The sequence below is a fragment of the Vicugna pacos genome, chromosome 7 (genome assembly GCF_048564905.1).
Source record: "Vicugna pacos chromosome 7, VicPac4, whole genome shotgun sequence".
In the NCBI taxonomy this organism is placed as follows: Eukaryota; Metazoa; Chordata; class Mammalia; order Artiodactyla; family Camelidae; genus Vicugna; species Vicugna pacos.
Window position 1 is genome coordinate 2,053,698 of NC_132993.1, and position 15,932 is coordinate 2,069,629.

General features: G+C 49.3%; 1 protein-coding gene across 7 annotated transcripts in view; it reads right to left on the reverse strand.

The window, feature by feature from the left end:
- Nucleotides 1–15,932, reverse strand: part of RBM33 (RNA binding motif protein 33) — a 104,294-nt gene that overhangs the window by 8,032 nt on the left and 80,330 nt on the right. For 3 of the 7 annotated variants that reach the window (XM_072964092.1, XM_072964090.1, XM_072964089.1), the window contains exons 15-16: nucleotides 8,625–8,831; nucleotides 6,089–6,277 (exon numbers count right to left, since the gene is read on the reverse strand). In XM_072964092.1, the coding sequence (XP_072820193.1) occupies nucleotides 6,089–6,277; nucleotides 8,625–8,831 (396 nt within the window). Of the gene's footprint in view, nucleotides 1–6,088; nucleotides 6,278–8,624; nucleotides 8,835–15,932 lie in introns of all 7 variants that reach the window. The other 4 variants (XM_072964091.1, XM_072964088.1, XM_072964094.1 and 1 more) reach the window with 2 other exon arrangements.

The window sequence follows — 15,932 nt, forward strand, 5'->3', positions numbered from 1 at the left end:
CAGAGTGAGCCTCAGAGAGTCCTCCTGTGTCACGGGACAGAGACTGTTCTCGGTCCCAAGCTTCCGGCCCAGGCCCTCTGCGCTGCAGCCCTGAAGGGCCTCCTGCTGGCGGGCTTGGGGGCTGTTTCCCAAGAGCAAACGCTGCGCTGCTCGGCCACCAGCCGGGGCGGGGGCGCAGATGAGGGCCGGCCTCACAGCACAAGCGCGGCCCCCGCAGCGCCAGCCTTTCTTTCTGATCCGACCTCCAGAGGCCCTCGGTGCTCTTTTCTGTCTTCTGGCCACATGGCTGCAGGGCTGCAGGGCACTGGGGGCACCGCAACGCCCCAACGTGACAGCGACAGCGCCACGCCATGCGGCCAGCGCTGTAGCAGCTCTTACCTCAAGAATCAGAAGAACTCATCTAAACTTATTTCGTCCAAAAATACAAAACTGCTCAATTAGGAGCAAACGAGAAACTAACTGCTTATATCACACACTCTACGATTCACAGATGGAATCTGGATTTCGAAAATACCACGCTCTTCCTTGAGAAAAGACACTTCTAGCTCTTACTCCCTTTGGATGATTCCACAACGAAGTGAAGGTGTGAGCTCCCTTCCCGCCACGTGCCACACAGCACAGTAGGCTGCCGGACGGAGGGAGAGCTGCTACGCGGTTTGCCCCTCAGGTACCAGTCAAGAGAGCACCAGCTCCCACTAAGGCTCCCAGCTCAGGGCCGCGCTGGCTCTCGGCAGTCGACGAGGGGAGTGAGAGCTGTCTTAGAGTCTGAGCTCTGCTCCCCTTGACTGACATCTTTGCACCTTTTTTCAAAAAATAAACCCTCTTTTCCAAATACGAGACTGAACTGCAGAAACTGGCAACATTCAACCACTGCCGACCTACCTCAATGACAGGTACTGATGATCACCTTACTGGGAAGAGAGGAAAGATACTTTGCACTAAAAGCTAAAAGGCTTATTATTATGATCACCAGCATCACTGTCTTCCACTTAGAAAATATGTACTTCTACCTAAGTCAGGAGCACATTTCCAAATAATTAAATAGTTTAATTCACCCAGAACAGACCAAGAGCTAAGATCTGTCTGAAGTCTGCATGCCACTGTGAGCGCCAGCCCACCCCCCCCAAACAACAGGGAGGCACATGGACAGACAGGCAGCTCGCCCACGCCCAGCCGGACTGACTTCTCAGTCTTCAGAGACGAGACATCTCTAGACAGCTTCTGAGAGTGGCTGCGCCACTACCCGCAGCAAAGCGCACGTTAAAACACCCCTGCGTGCGCATTCCACGATCCCCGTCAGGGCTGTGGTGGAACCGCCTGCCACCGGGCGTGACACAGAAGAAAAGCTCTGACAACCTACTATATAATCTCAGAAAGGAGTCTGTGCTGTTCAGAATCTTGGCCTCTTTTTCGCAATTGGGAAAAGCTCTTCCTCTCTCTAGAAAGAGCCTGTGTTTATGTATACAAATAAATTAAAATGTTATGGGGATTCAGAAATGATCCTGTAGTCCTGAAAATCAACTAAACCTTCCCCATCTCTGGCCGACAGTGCCTGGTAGCGCAGGTTTGCCTGAAGCCAAAATGGTACCGATACTGAGCGGCGCCGGCTGCAAACCCTTAGAAACGCCCCCTCCCTCTCGGGCCTCACCCCAGGCCTGGCCGGGCCCACGCAGGGGCCCAGCCTCCCGGGACGGTTTGGGCACCACGCAGGGACGTGCACAGGGACGTCCTTTGGGCACCACGCAGGGACGTCCTTCTCCACGTGACGACACCCGGACGTGCTGGTGGCAGCGGGGCTCTCCCCGCTGGGTCTCTTCTTCTCGGGTCGGGGCCCGGGGCCCTGGCAGTGCCAGCGTGGGGGGCCAGAAGCAGCGAACGGGGGAGCTGCACCAGCCCTGGGGGCAGCCCCCCCCCCCGCACCTGCTCACGTCTGCACTGACCATCGCGCTGCACGGCAGCCTTTTTGGACACGGATTCTCTATTTTTCCTGAATTCCAGTGTTTGGGCTTCCTCGAGTCCCCGTCAGAAGCAGTGCTCCTTCTGCTCTGAAACGACTTGAAGACCCTGGGCCACTCCTCTGCCACCCTAACCTTCCTCTTGTACAAGCATCCTGCAGATACCCTGTGTGTGATGATACAGTCTCCTTAAACTCTTTTTCTTTTGGGACTATTTATAGCAGTTTTCAGAAATTCGTGTTGGATCCTCCAAACAACAATTTTTCCCATTATGGTTCTGGACCATGTGTGCCCAGACTTTCTTTAAACACCAAGACATCAGTGTTCAGAAAGTCTACATGTGACCACACGCAGTGTTTTCTGTCTTACTGTCCTGAACTTCAAAACAACCAAACTGCTTTCACTCATGATTCCAACCTTCTCCACTGCACCCACAGACATCCCTGGTGGGTCGGAACCAGATGCAGAGTCTCACTAACCCACTTCGCCTTCAGAGAAGGTCAGAAGCTCTGACGTGACCCTCCCTGACATGACTGCCTAAATTAGGGGCCCCTCTCCCTGGGCCCAAGACACTCTCCAGAATGGGGCTCTCCAAGCACCCGGCCCCCACGAACAGCAGCGTTGGGAGGCTGGCAGACTTGCTGGGCCCCGCGCTCCTCCCATCACCAGCCTCAAGGGACCTCCAGGAGGACCCCTGGGAGCACAGGCCGACGCTGCCCGGGCCACTCCCTCGTTGGCCTCGTGTTTCTTTCATTCCCCCCTCTTCTGGGTCATGCCAGGAACAATGGAACGGTTATGAGACAACTTTAAAGTTCACGAACGGTCAGGAGGGTCTGATGGAAAAACCTAGACTCATGAAGGTGAAGTTCTGCCGGAAAGCTGCACACCGAGAACCGGCAAACTCAGGGCTTGACCTAGAGCCTCCTCTCACAGCTGGAGTCTGGCTGAAGGGCCGGTGGCTTCGAGAGGAGCTGCCGGGGCCACGCCTGTCACTCAGGCTGGCAGCACAGCGACCGCCCCCCGGGGCGGCTGGGAGGCGAGGAGGACGCTGGGGAACAAGCAGCAGGCGCCGTGACTACTGTTGCTCGAGGCCAGTGCCTGTCTTTCTGGGTCAGCGGTGATCACGCAGGGAACTACTTTTGTTTTTACACCACGGCATTTCATGTATCATAACACAGCTTCTTCTTAACAGCTCAGGCAAAAGCCCGCAAAGGGGAAAACAGATAATTAAGCAAAGGGCCTTGGAAGCTACAACTACCTTACTTCCTAACCCGAAGAGCTGCCCTGGCTTCAGGCTTTCAGAGTGGAGCTGCCAGGGCTGCCCCCAGGAGGAGGCCACGCCTGTGGGAACGTGTGCCCACCCTAACAGCAACCAGCCTCCTGCAGCCCCGTCCCCCGCCTGCCCCCCTTCCCTAAGAGCAAAACCCACCTCCCCTTGGTGGAACCTTCTGACTCATCGGACGGCTCTGCTCGCGAGTACCAGGCGGGCCTTACTCTCACTGCACCCTCTCGCCGGAAACTCCTGGACACGCTGCCATCTTTTCTTGTGTGATTTCTAGCTCTGGTTATAACATTTCCACAAAATCTCATTATTTTATTAAAAAATGTATTTAAAAAAATTTGGGGGGTAACTAGGTTTACTCTTAGTTATTATTTTTGGCTAAAATTTCATCATTTTTCCTTATTCTGTAAATGAGTCTATGGATAAATGTCTTTGGACCCTCTGGAGAGGTTTATGACGAGTTTAGGGACGAGCGTATTAACCTGAGAGCGACGTGGCCACCTCCTTGCCGCCAGCCGCCACAACGGAAGCAGCAGAGTGACACGGGGTCACCACAACAGCCTAAATTAAAAGGCCCGAAGGCGCCGGAGTCCCTCCCAGCACAGACACCACCACTGCTGTGACGCTAAGTGACCACGAGGGGGTGCCAGAGCCCAGACCACGCGGAGGCTTGCTGTGCCCTCTGCTTCCTCAGATGGCGGCGGGGGGGGGGGGGGGGGCTGGGTCTCCAGCACCGTCCCGTTAAACCATGATGGAGTCTTGTTACAAATGTCTTTTAAAAACTGATACGTATCAGTGTCACCCTTAGCCATCTAACGCTGGCGGGAGCTTGTTCTATCAGTTTGTTCCCCAGTTAAGACACTCGGCATCGTATGAACGCAGTGTTTAGAGATCCATAAACACCCGCCAAAACCGTCCCACGGGGCTCAGACAGGCAAGGAAGGAGGCCCCGCTCCGCGCCCGGCTGGACGGGCAGGTCCCCCAGAGCGGCACCGCTCCTCCCCTCACGTGAAGGGGGCCTGAGGGAACGCAGAGAGCACCGCTCTCATTTTCCCATCTTCCTCTCTAAACAAACCAACCCTGAGCGCCTGGGGCTGTCTTCGCTGGGCTTCAAGTGCGCTCAAACTTGATTTAACACAATGACCTCTAATCCTTCTTTTCCAAAGTCGGGGAGGGAAAAGGCAAATGGGAGGAAAGACGGACCCCTAAATGCAGAATCAAAATTCCATTTTTAGGGTGGATAAAACCAAGGTGAGGTGGTTTAGCAATGGCTCCAGGCTGACTTTTGCAGTGCGGTCACTGAGCCTCACTCAGCACTCTGAGAAGCAAACAGCACTGCCACTTAGATGTCGATCTTGAAAATTCAATCACGTTCAAGGAGGCTCAAGACAGTTACCGAGACTACACACGAGGAAGCAAAGCCCAGACAACTAGCAGGTCACGTGTGGAAAGCAAAGTGCTATCACGTCCCACCTGAACAGAGACCCCAGGAAGGGACTGCAGCATGAGCCTGCACAGAGGACAGACGAGGCTCTGGGCCTTCACCACGAGACTCACCGCTAAACTGACTGCGATCTGACCCCAAATTTTCAACAACCAATCGTTTCAGAGTGCCGGCTCAGGATAACCGTATTCTAAAGCATCTAAAGTTCTCCAGCGTCGGTCCTGTGTTACAACTGTCTGCGAACAGCTATCTCTGAACATAAGCTTCAGGCTTCTGATGACTGACAAGCTGTTTCTGACCACACCGCGGGGAAACCGACTCTACTACAAACAGAAGCCACAATGCCTGGTTAACCTTTCATTACTACACACAGATGGACACTAAGCCTAACCACCTCTCTAGGAATCCAAGGATGAAGACAGAAACAGTCAACTTAAATAAAGAAACCGCCTCCAAAGGGCTTTCGACTGTACCTCACTCTTGTCAACAACTGCCAGTAGATGAAGACTTAAAACAAAAATTACTTGCTCATATCAATGCTAGGTTTCCCCATTCACTCAGGAAGCAAGAGGCTGTAACAAATTCTTAAAAGAAAGCACTTGTATGCTCTCTGTGCACCTTTTACTCAGAAATCTAACGTTTACACTCCACGTCCCACAACTGGCCTCAACCCTGTTTCCAAAGTGCTCCCCCCAAGCCCCGGCTCCTGGCATGAGAGGGAGGAGTGTGGTGCTGACAGCTGTGACAGGGGGCAGGGACAGGCCAGGCCAGAGGTGAGGGCTCCGGCACACGCTGCTCAAGGAGAGCCAGGCCAGCCTGCTTCACTGGGGTGCCCCCGGGACTCTAGAAGCTGGAGCCCTCAGGGATTTCAGTGGGAACTTTTGTTTACAGCCCAAATGGAGATCCACTTGTAGCCAGCTCAACAGAGGTCTTTCGCCATTTAGAATGAAACAGTTTTAAAATTAAGACACCAAAATATTGTCCACATTATTTCACATTTGTAAAGTTTAAGGCAAGTTCCACAGGTGTTAACATGTGGGGCTGTCTCTAGAAATTAAGGTCAAGAAGGCTAAATACTTTGAAATGATTACACACAAAACAAGTGTGTGATAAAACAAAAAAATTGCATGTCCGGGTGCAACTGGGACCTTTAGGATAATCTGAGGATTTCAAAGGATAATTTGTTCAAGATAAATATTACATAAAAGTTTCTGAGCACCTGAAAATTTCCAAAAAGTTCTTACTCTAAGGCAAAAGTTCTTACATCAAGTGTGTACAGTAGATAAAATATTTCTTTCCCCTCAAGAGTATCATTTTAAAACGAAGTAACCAACACAAAAGGATTTTTAATGAAACTGACTCTGGGAAGGACAGGGGCAGGGACAGAACGTGCCCCGAGCGACCCACCTGAATGGGCCCCACCGACATCAGCAGGCTCTTCAGCTGGACGTCAGTAGTGGAGGAAGAAAGCCCTTCCACAGACACGACGCAGGGCTGAGGTTTGCACTCCACCACCCGCAGATTCTGCTTATTCGGCATCAGGCGGCCCCGGCCCATCGCGCCGGCCATTCCTCGGCCTCGGCCGTGCATGATGACCTGGCAACAACAAGCATCACTGTTCAGCTGGGAGTCTGGGGGCAGCAGAACACACCCGCACGCGCAGACAGACACAGGGCCCCCCGAGCGGCGTGGGGAACTACAGCCCGCAGCTTCCCTGTGATGGAAAAGAATGTGTGTGTGTCTGTGTGCATGCATAGTTCTTAAATGAATCACTGTGATGTTCACCGGAAACTAACGCAACATTGTAGATCAACTGCACTTCAGTTTTTTTAAAAGGCAGCTATTCAAGTTACAAGCTTTGGAGTTTCTTTCACAGTTACTAAGATATAGAAGGGAGCAAACAGGTTAGAATCCATTAAAATACCATGAGCTACAGGATTTTCTATAGTTTTTATCCACCATCGGAAAAGAGTTTCATGTCCAGACAAGATGACAGCACCCAGCAAATCGGAGTGGAAGGAAAGGAAGGAAAGGAAGTGGCAAAGTCTGCATGTGCCCTGGTGCCAAGCACGGAGCCAGCAGGCACCTGCTGCGTTACCATCACTCCACAGAAGAAGCAGCGGCACCGCAGAGGTTCAGGAAGCAGCTGCAAGGACCACAGTTTAAGATTCGGATCCAGCCATCATGGTCCCAGAGCCCAATCACCCTCGCTGTGTCCTAAGCCGGCACAGCAGGTGCTGCTCCTCACAGCCGCCTCGGGCACTGCGAGCCACTGCACTGCGCACCAGCTCGTCTCATGAGCATGTGCCTTGCCATCCTGAGAGCCCAGAAGGCAGATTCTGCAACACAAGCACTGACCCCCTCGGCAGCTGCACCAATGCACACACTCCTCTGCAGAGCTTTCAAAACAAACCAAGAGAGCCAGGCAGAGAGGGGCAGAAGTGACCTCCTTTCCATCACAGAGAAGGGCAGAGAGGAAGGCGGTGGGCGTCAGCATGGACCCTGAGAACATGAACCGGGGCCACGCAAGGAGAAACAGAAAAACACAACACTTCTCAGCATCCCACAGCAGGTGACGCAACTGCTCCTGCAACATTCCTGAAGAGCAAAGGCAGCTCGAGAGAAGCCACGTGGGAAAACACAGGTCAAAAGCTGCAAGTGACACTGGTGAGAAGCCAGCAGGAAGTAACTCTTCTTGGGTTCTAACTACGAGAAGCTACATTGTTAACAGGAGCCCCGTTTACCCAGTGCTGGCTCACACACCAGGCAGCACCTTGCAAAACCCTCACAAGAGCCCAGGTAAGAAAAGAAAGGTGATTGTCCTCGTTTTAGGTGGGAGCAAACTGAGGCTAAAGATGAAGAAACTCGAGTGCTTTATTTATACATACAGCTCTGTAGGAGGCGCTTTTCTAAGGTCTTTCTCATTCGTTCAGGGACAACACCTGACTAAAGAAAGTCCAGACCAGAACCACCTTTAAGAGCATATACACCTGAAGGCATGACTCACTGTGTCTGCACATCTCTCTGCTACAGCAAAGATGGAACGATTCTGTTTGCCCCTGTATCATTAAGAACTTACAGTACATGTAAAGTAATTTAAATACTTGAAAGACCTAGGATGGCCTTCACATTGACACTACCACGTAACATCAGCAGTAAGACAAGCAGACGGGATGAACTAGTGGAGTCCAGAGCTTTCTAGAGGAAACTCAGAGCAGGTGCTGCTGCCCCCACCCTCCTTCGAGTGACTTCATCGACAGGGGACACCTGGCTTCCGCGTCAGGAGACACGTCACTGTGAGGCAGGGCGGTGAAGGCCTTGGGGAAGGTGTAAGGATGCCCATCACTACAAGCTGGGGCGGGGGGCGCTCCACCACTAGGAGTTCAAGGGAGGAGGTGGACGCCCCTACCCCAGGGAAGGTCAAGTTCAGGAGGGGTGCTGGATGCCCACGCCTCTCGTCTCAAGACACCCCTTCAAACCGCAGAGCAACGGAGGGAGGGAGGGAGGGAAGAACCAGGGTCAGAACCACTTTCTTGGGCAGGGTACTGCACCCCCAGAGGCCTCGGTTTCCCATCTGTGAACTGGGGTGATGTGGAGGAAATGCGGGAGCAGACACCTGGTCCTCCACCCGCAGAGTCTCTGGAGAAGCCGCGGGCCAGGGCAGGAAGGAGGGAGCACCGACGGGCTGGGGTTCCGTGCAGGGCCGTCTCCAGGGCGCAGCTCAGAGCCGCGGGCACTGCCCGCACTCTGGGTTGGGGGTGACTTCCGGAACCCCACCATTAAGAGTCACGAGAGGAAAGCGCCCTTATGGCCGTGCTAGCTTTCAGAGCCAGGGCAAAGGAAGTCACGGTTCACTGAGTCGTAACTGGAGCACCCCGACAGAGAAGCGTGGGCGGTGCTCAGGCTCCATGTTCCCAGGGTGAGGCCAGGTGGCGGGCAGTACCTTCTTGGCCGGGTGAACTCCTTGGATGCTCTTGATGCCTGGAGGGCCGGCCGAGTGCATGTGGGCGCCCACCGGCGGGTGCTGGGGCTGCTGAAGGGCACCCTTGGTCAGCGTCACCTTGCGGGCAGGCTGCTGTCTCACGTCTGGGGGCTGAGGGAGCCGCTGAGGCTGGCCCTCTGGGTGAAAAAAGCCATCGCTCTCTCCTCCCTGCTGAAACCAACAAGGCAGCACGCTGGTCAGTCTCTGCACAACGCGACGTCCCTCCCCAGGGTCAGGGGTCCACCTCGGTTAGTGTTCAACCGAGACGCAAAGCCATCACACAAGCAGAAATCCAAACCTGCCGTTTCACTAGAGCCACTAAAGGAACTGCTCATCTGACAGGTGCTTGGGTTTTAGTAAGACTTCTGAAATTTGAAGCTAAGATTTTTAATTACTGTATCCACTCAAGAGGTCTATAATTATTATAGTCAGTGCTGTTTAGCTCAGTGCAATGCTGCTGAACTTTAAAAATACTTCATACTTTTGACATACCTTTTTCATTTTCATGAGCATTCTTGCTAAAATCTGACAGTCTGCATAAACAGTGGTTTTCAACTTTTAACTCCTGTTCAATCCTAATGAAACTTGGTCATCATCCTGACTCACCCCACGGGCCATGGTCATAAACCTGGGGGCATCCCCACACCGTCCATCCCCTGCAGACACAACACTGGACACTCAACTGTGCTCGCAGGGCCCAGGAGCACCCCAGTCAACCCTCCTCGCGCTGAGTCACATGCACCCACACGTATGCTGGCCTCTGGGCTCAGTTCTGGAACGACAGCAGACCAGCCAGAAGTCCAAGAAATTTCATGAGGAAATTCTAAAAATAAGTTACTGAAGGGAACCGTGGGTGGACAGCAGAAGTGAGAGCTGAGGTGGCGGCCAGTGGGCAGCCCACACACAAATCGCTGGCCAAGGTACTGAGCACAACCTCTTCCCAAATGGCTGGCTGACCACTAAGCTACGCAGCAACAGATCTGACTTCCTAGGAAGCCAGGCTAAGAAGTAATAAAAAACTGAACAAAAAATACTTTGAGTGAAAATACAATATGTCAAAATCAAGGGGTTGCAACTAAAGCTGTTCTATCAGCAAGAAAAAGAGGTCTAAAATCAGGAACTTCAGCTGTTATTTCAAGAAGCTAGGAGGGGGGAAGAAAAGAAATTGAACCCAAATGGAAGGGAAGAAGAAAGATCACAGCAAAGGCAAAGGCATAGTGAACAGGAAACCAACAGGGAAAAATCAATCAAGCCAAAAGTCAGATTTCTGAGACCAACATTGATAATCTTTTAACTAAACTGACTAAGGAAAAGGAGAGAAGACACAAATTACCAAAAAATCAGAAATAAAAGGATTAAAACTGGCACTACAGAAATTTAAAAGTATATTTTGAATAACTCTATAGCAACAAATTAAGACAACTTTGACAAAAGCCATAAAAGATGCAAGATACTAAAACTGATTCAAGAAGAAAGAGAAAATCTGGAAATGTGAGAAGACACTGAATTGACCATTAAAAACCTCCAGCAAAGAAAAACCCAGGTCCAAATGGATTTTCTCTCTGGTGAATTCTGTCAACTATGTAAGAAGGACAGACTGCCAATCTCACACAATCTCGCTCAGAAAACCAGAGGAGGAGGAACTTTCCCACTCGTCATTTGAGGACTGTATTACTCTGACACAAAAGTCAAACAAAGACATCAAAAGAAAAGAAAGTCACAAAAGAATATCCCTCATCAACATATATGAAAAAAGCCCTCACTAAAATAGCAGCAAACTAAATTCAGCAACACAGAAAAAGGAGCATACGTCACAACCAAGTAAGACTGATCCCAGGAATGCAAGGTTGGTTTAACACTCAAAAATCAACTCAAGTGACAGACCACGTTAACAGAGGAAAGGACCACACGACCAGCTGCACTGACGCGGGAAAAGCATTCGTAATAAAAATTCTCAAAGAACCAGGAAGAAAAGGGCCTCCTGTCAGCCTGATAAAGGGCATCTACCAAGACTCCACAGTTTGCATCATACTCGGGAACGGCAGGCAGGGACGCGTGACCTGCACGTCAGTCCTCGGGCAGCTTTCAGGTGTTAGTGATCTTGGGCTTTAATCCAGAACCATCCAGTCAGATCCTCTGGAGCTGGAACTCAGACATCAGCACATCTGTGCAGCCAGGGCTGTGGACGGCTGAACCAGGTGGGTCCCTTCTAACGTTCAGTGACTCTGTGCCTCCGTAATATCCTTTACAATCACCTGAAATGTGATCCTGCTGGGCGGTGTTCCTACTGATGGAGGAATATCCCCCAAATGACAGTGGAAGCACCACGGAAAGACAGGCCGTTGTGCAGGACTATGACCCACATACGCAGACCGCTTCTTGTGCCTCTCGAGACTTCGCCACTAGATAATCTATCTAAAACATGTGAGCAGGTACCCCAGCCAGGCAGGGATGGGCTATTCTCAGAGCACAATTTTTAAAAGTCTTTATCTTGAAAGGCTATGTGAACTCTCTCTTGTTTTGTACTTGCCTGAAATTTTCCATACTAAAAAGTTAAAAAATTTAAGACTATATACCACACATTCTTTTTTTTTTTTAATTTTTATTGTTTGGCAGGGGGAGGTAACTAAGTTTACTTGTTTATTTTTGGAGGCGATGCCAGGGATTGAACCCAGAACCTCCTGTGTGCTAAGCATGTGCTCTACCATTTGAGCTATACCCTCCCCCTCACCACACATTCTTAAGAACCAGTAATCCATCACTAATTTATCTAAAATTCCATTGAAATTGTTAGGATAAGATTCATAAACTCACTACGCATATGTTAAGTCTTACTGTCCTTAAAAACATTTCTTTTCACGTGAGCTGACATTTCACACTAGCCCCCAGGTCCCACCAGAGGCTGTGTCTTAGACGCAGGTGCACTGGGTATCTAAATTCTCCACATGGCTCAGCTACACAAGTCTGATGAATGGTTCTCCAACGTCTACCTTTTTCATGAATGTGGGTAAATGAACTGGCTGTGTATGACTAGCTCTCTGGGAAAGTCTTCCACTTTATGGACTAAGGGATCTAAATAAACTCCCTAGAAGCTCATCAGGCAAGGTCAAAGTCTGAGGACACCTAGAGCATATGCCATCTTTTAAGTGTCTAGAGAAATCAGTGAATAGAATAGACTTTATTCTATTTTGTTCACAAAGTCAAAATTTCCTGTGCACATAGATGGCACTGAAATGTTTATCAAATAAGACAACAGTAGACCAGACTTGTTCTGAATGCGCCATAGAAAAGATTATAGCATCAGGATACTAGGTTATAGCCACCATCAATCAGTACGTATCTATTTGCTAAGTGCCACCATGATACTGAAGGGCCAGCCTTCAGTTCAGCAACACCACTGTGTGCATCAGAAAACTCTGCCATGCTGCAGAAAGCGGTAATTAGTTAGTACATGTGGCCTGAAAGGAATGATGTCCAAATACACGATGGATAATACAGTGAGTATTGTCCTGGCTTTTTCTTGAGCAATCCAAAGCTAAAAATAAGATGGTCCAGATAGTAAACTTCTATTTAAAAAAAACAGCTTGCACCAAAAGTAGAATATTTGCCTATTTTAAGGTATACCCTGTGTAAATGTATTTGGGTGATAAATATGTAACACTGGCAATCTGATGATTTTTAAACTGAGAATAAAGAACATAAACATTTAGTCAATAAACATACCAAATAATGAAAATCCTCTTCATTGCTATCCTGAGTAAGAGACTGGTAATAATTCATGTCTGACAATATTAGCGTCACATAAAAACCCTGAAAAACAAAGTTCTTTTTTTCCCTCTCAAGAGAATTTTTAAAGTAACCTTGATCTCTGTCTAAAGTTCAGAGAAAAAAGCCTTTAGGATCTTCTAAGAGACGGCCTGAAAAGACACAGGAGAAGGACATCTGCGGGCCTGGACCTCACCTCCTGGCGCCCCCCTCCCTCCGCGCCCCGCCTTGTCTCACACCCGCACCCAGCACCAGTTCCTCCGGCTCCTCCCTGTTTGGAGGGAGCGCCCCAGCCACCAGCCTGACTCGCTCCCTCTCCAATCCTAAGGTTTCCCAGGCCACAGAGCTGCTTTACTTTCCTTCACAGCATTCATCACCACCCACAGTCATGTCATGCTGACCAGAACGGCAGCCCCATGGGAGGCACGGGTCACCATGGCATCCTCAGGACAGAGAAGTGGACAGGGCGGACGGACGACAAGCACTCGCTGAGTCAATGCTGAGCACAGAGAGAGGGATGTTTCAGGCGGGGATTAAGACAGAGGCCCCACCTTCAGGAAAACTGCTACCAACTGCTTTCAGACGGTGGGGGGGGGGGCGGCCCTGGGTAAACTCTGGAGTCACTTATGCTCAGGACAGTGTTTCACGCCTTGGACAGCTGCAAAGGGTATGATAAGCTTTGTTTATTTCTGGAAATTTCCAAGGCACTCCTAGGATCTTCCTCACCCCTGGTCTGGGTGTCGTGCAACACGCCCCCCGCACGGGAGGATGGGCGGGCGGGCGTTTGTCGGACGTCCTCACCGTGGCAAGCCCTGCGCGTCCAGATCCGGTTTTCTCTCAGTCCTCCCTCAACGCAAAGATCGTCATTCTCACTTTGCAAGTGAGAAACGCAGTGAGTGCTAGGACTTCCTGCCCCGACGGGTCCCAAGCGTGGACTCCACACTGCCTCCTAGGAAAGGAGCTCACTAACAACTATTTTTAGCAAGGGTGGAAGCAAAGGGACTAACCATCAATTAAATCATTTTAATTAAATGAGGGGTTACCGTAATATGTTCCGCTTTTACATTTTTCTGAAAACCATGCTGAAGACTCAAGACTTCAATATAAAGTTATTTCATTTTGTAAGAGAAACAAAGTTTTCTTTTCCTACTTAAAAGAACAATTATTTTCCTTCAAATTAGCACAATGAAAAGCTAATTCTTAGGGGAAATTTTAAACCTCAGAGTTATTCCAGTTAGCACCAGGAAACAGTCAATCTGTTGATTACTAGGCTGTGGCCAGAAACATATTTTCACACCTACACTCACACACAGAGAAACAGACAAAAGGTGAGCGAGAACCAAGCCACACTAAACCCACCCATTCACTTAGAAGTCTTCTACAGCTTGTGCTTATGGTCACAGCTCTGAAAGAAATCCTAAAATTGTTAGTACTTAGTTATGTAAACTTAAAGACACTGTCGATTCAAATTAGGAATTTCAGAAACCTATTTATCTTAACGTAGGGAAATAAGGAGTCATCCGTGGACCACAGATTACATTCCATTCAAAGAAAGGAAATCCACTTTGAAAGTGAATTTCTCAAGGGTAGCACAATCCCCTTTTAAATTCTTTACGCAGCAGAATGTTTAGATATGATTTAAAATATCTTTTACTTCCTCTAAAACAGATGAGGAGAAAAGAAGTTTGGCCTGTCTTAGGCCGAATTGGAAATATTTTGTTGGTTTTGTTCCACAAATGATTATCTTTTAATGAATACTATAAAATGTCCTTTTGAGAGTAGTTTTTCTTAAATATAAGAGGCACTTCCTGAATTAAGCAAGCTTAGGGAATACTTTTTATCAGTTTAATTGTTACAAAAAATAAGGTCTGGAGCCACCAACATTAGCAGGACAAATTTATTTATAACAAATGGTTTAAACGTATAGATAAAAATGCCTATTGATAATGTCAGGGCGTCCTGCAACTTGACAGATCAAATCTTATTTTCATTCTTAAACCCCGTGAAGAAGTGGTATCATTGACTTGCATTCACTAGTGAGCAAATTGATTAATCCCTCTCTATAGAAATCTCAACTCTTGATTACACCTATCAGACGTTAAGCAGCATTATTCTAGACTGACAACACTTGACAAATTCCCCAACCATTTTTCTCAGCCTTTGTGGCCCTGCTAGCTTGTATTAACCCTGATGAAAAATTAATTTTCCTTATCTTCTTCTAAACCCCAAAATCCAAATCCGCCAAACTGGCAACTCTTTCTGTAAAGGTATTATGAAAACCTCTAAAAGATTAATTGCATGTCTTCAGGTGACATTAAGTTAATTTCCGTACTCATGACACACATTTGATACTCTGCACTGAGAGGACAGATAACATTGTCGGGACACACAGGAGGACAGTGGTTAGGGTCCCAGGGCAGCCCCTCATGCATTCTCCTTTCGATAAGGCCCACTTCACTGTCACGGCAATGCTGCTGATCTTCCAGCCCACAGACCTCACGGAACAGGTTTCTATTAACGACAACAATGCTGGCCCTGGCCCTGTGATCTTTAGAAAGCGCACTCAGAATCCGGACGATAAATGATATGCATGCTATACGAAATTTCTAAACAGAAATACATTTAAGGCGCTATTGCGTCTTGAGACTACTGCTTAGAGCAGAAACGGTGAAAGAAAATAAACAGGCTAGTAACATTCTTATCCAGGTCCCCAGGTCAATTCCCTAATTAAATTGCTGCAGTATGATACGAGGTGAGAACATTTCACATTTGCAGTGTTCCTCTATTCTCTGCAGTGCATCATCCTCACATACGGCAGGCAGGCATGCAACACATGTGAGCAGCACCCTAAATCTAAAATGCTTCCTATACAATTCCAGTTCTGGGTCCACACAGGTTGAACTGAAACAAAACGCACAGGGTTAAAGGGACGTCATGAGTGCCTGGGCTTCCTGGGGGGAGGGGGAAGGATCCGAGAGGCATGAACATTAGATTTCACAGGACGGTGACAATACGGCACAGTTATTCGAGTGCTGTCTCTCTTAACATTCTACCTTTCTGAGGTTAGTTCAGTTTGAGGAAATCTTTAAAAAGCAAAATTAGTCAGCGTTTGAAGAAACCACCCAAAGCCCCGAGCCTCTGAGGGGTGATACCCCAGGATCCTCCGGCTTCTACAGCACAAACCCACCAGTCCACAAGGAAAGGACTGCTAGAAGTGAGACCGTGGGGCCAGGGCCCGTGAACTCTGGTTTCTCCAGCAAGCGCACCCCACACGGGCGTGAAGCTCCAGGCTCTGGAAGGGTGAAGCTTCCAGCCTGCCCTGGATGAGCAGCTCAGAAGGACCGGCTTTCCAGGGCTGGGCGACTTCCCTGGGGAGATGACGAGGCTCCTATTCTCGGCAGCTGTGTCAAGCCAGGAGAGGGAAGCTACCCAAGACATTGGGAGAAACCAGACTCCTTTTCTGCTGGAGAGGGCAGGTCAGCAAGTCCTGACTCCTCGCTACAA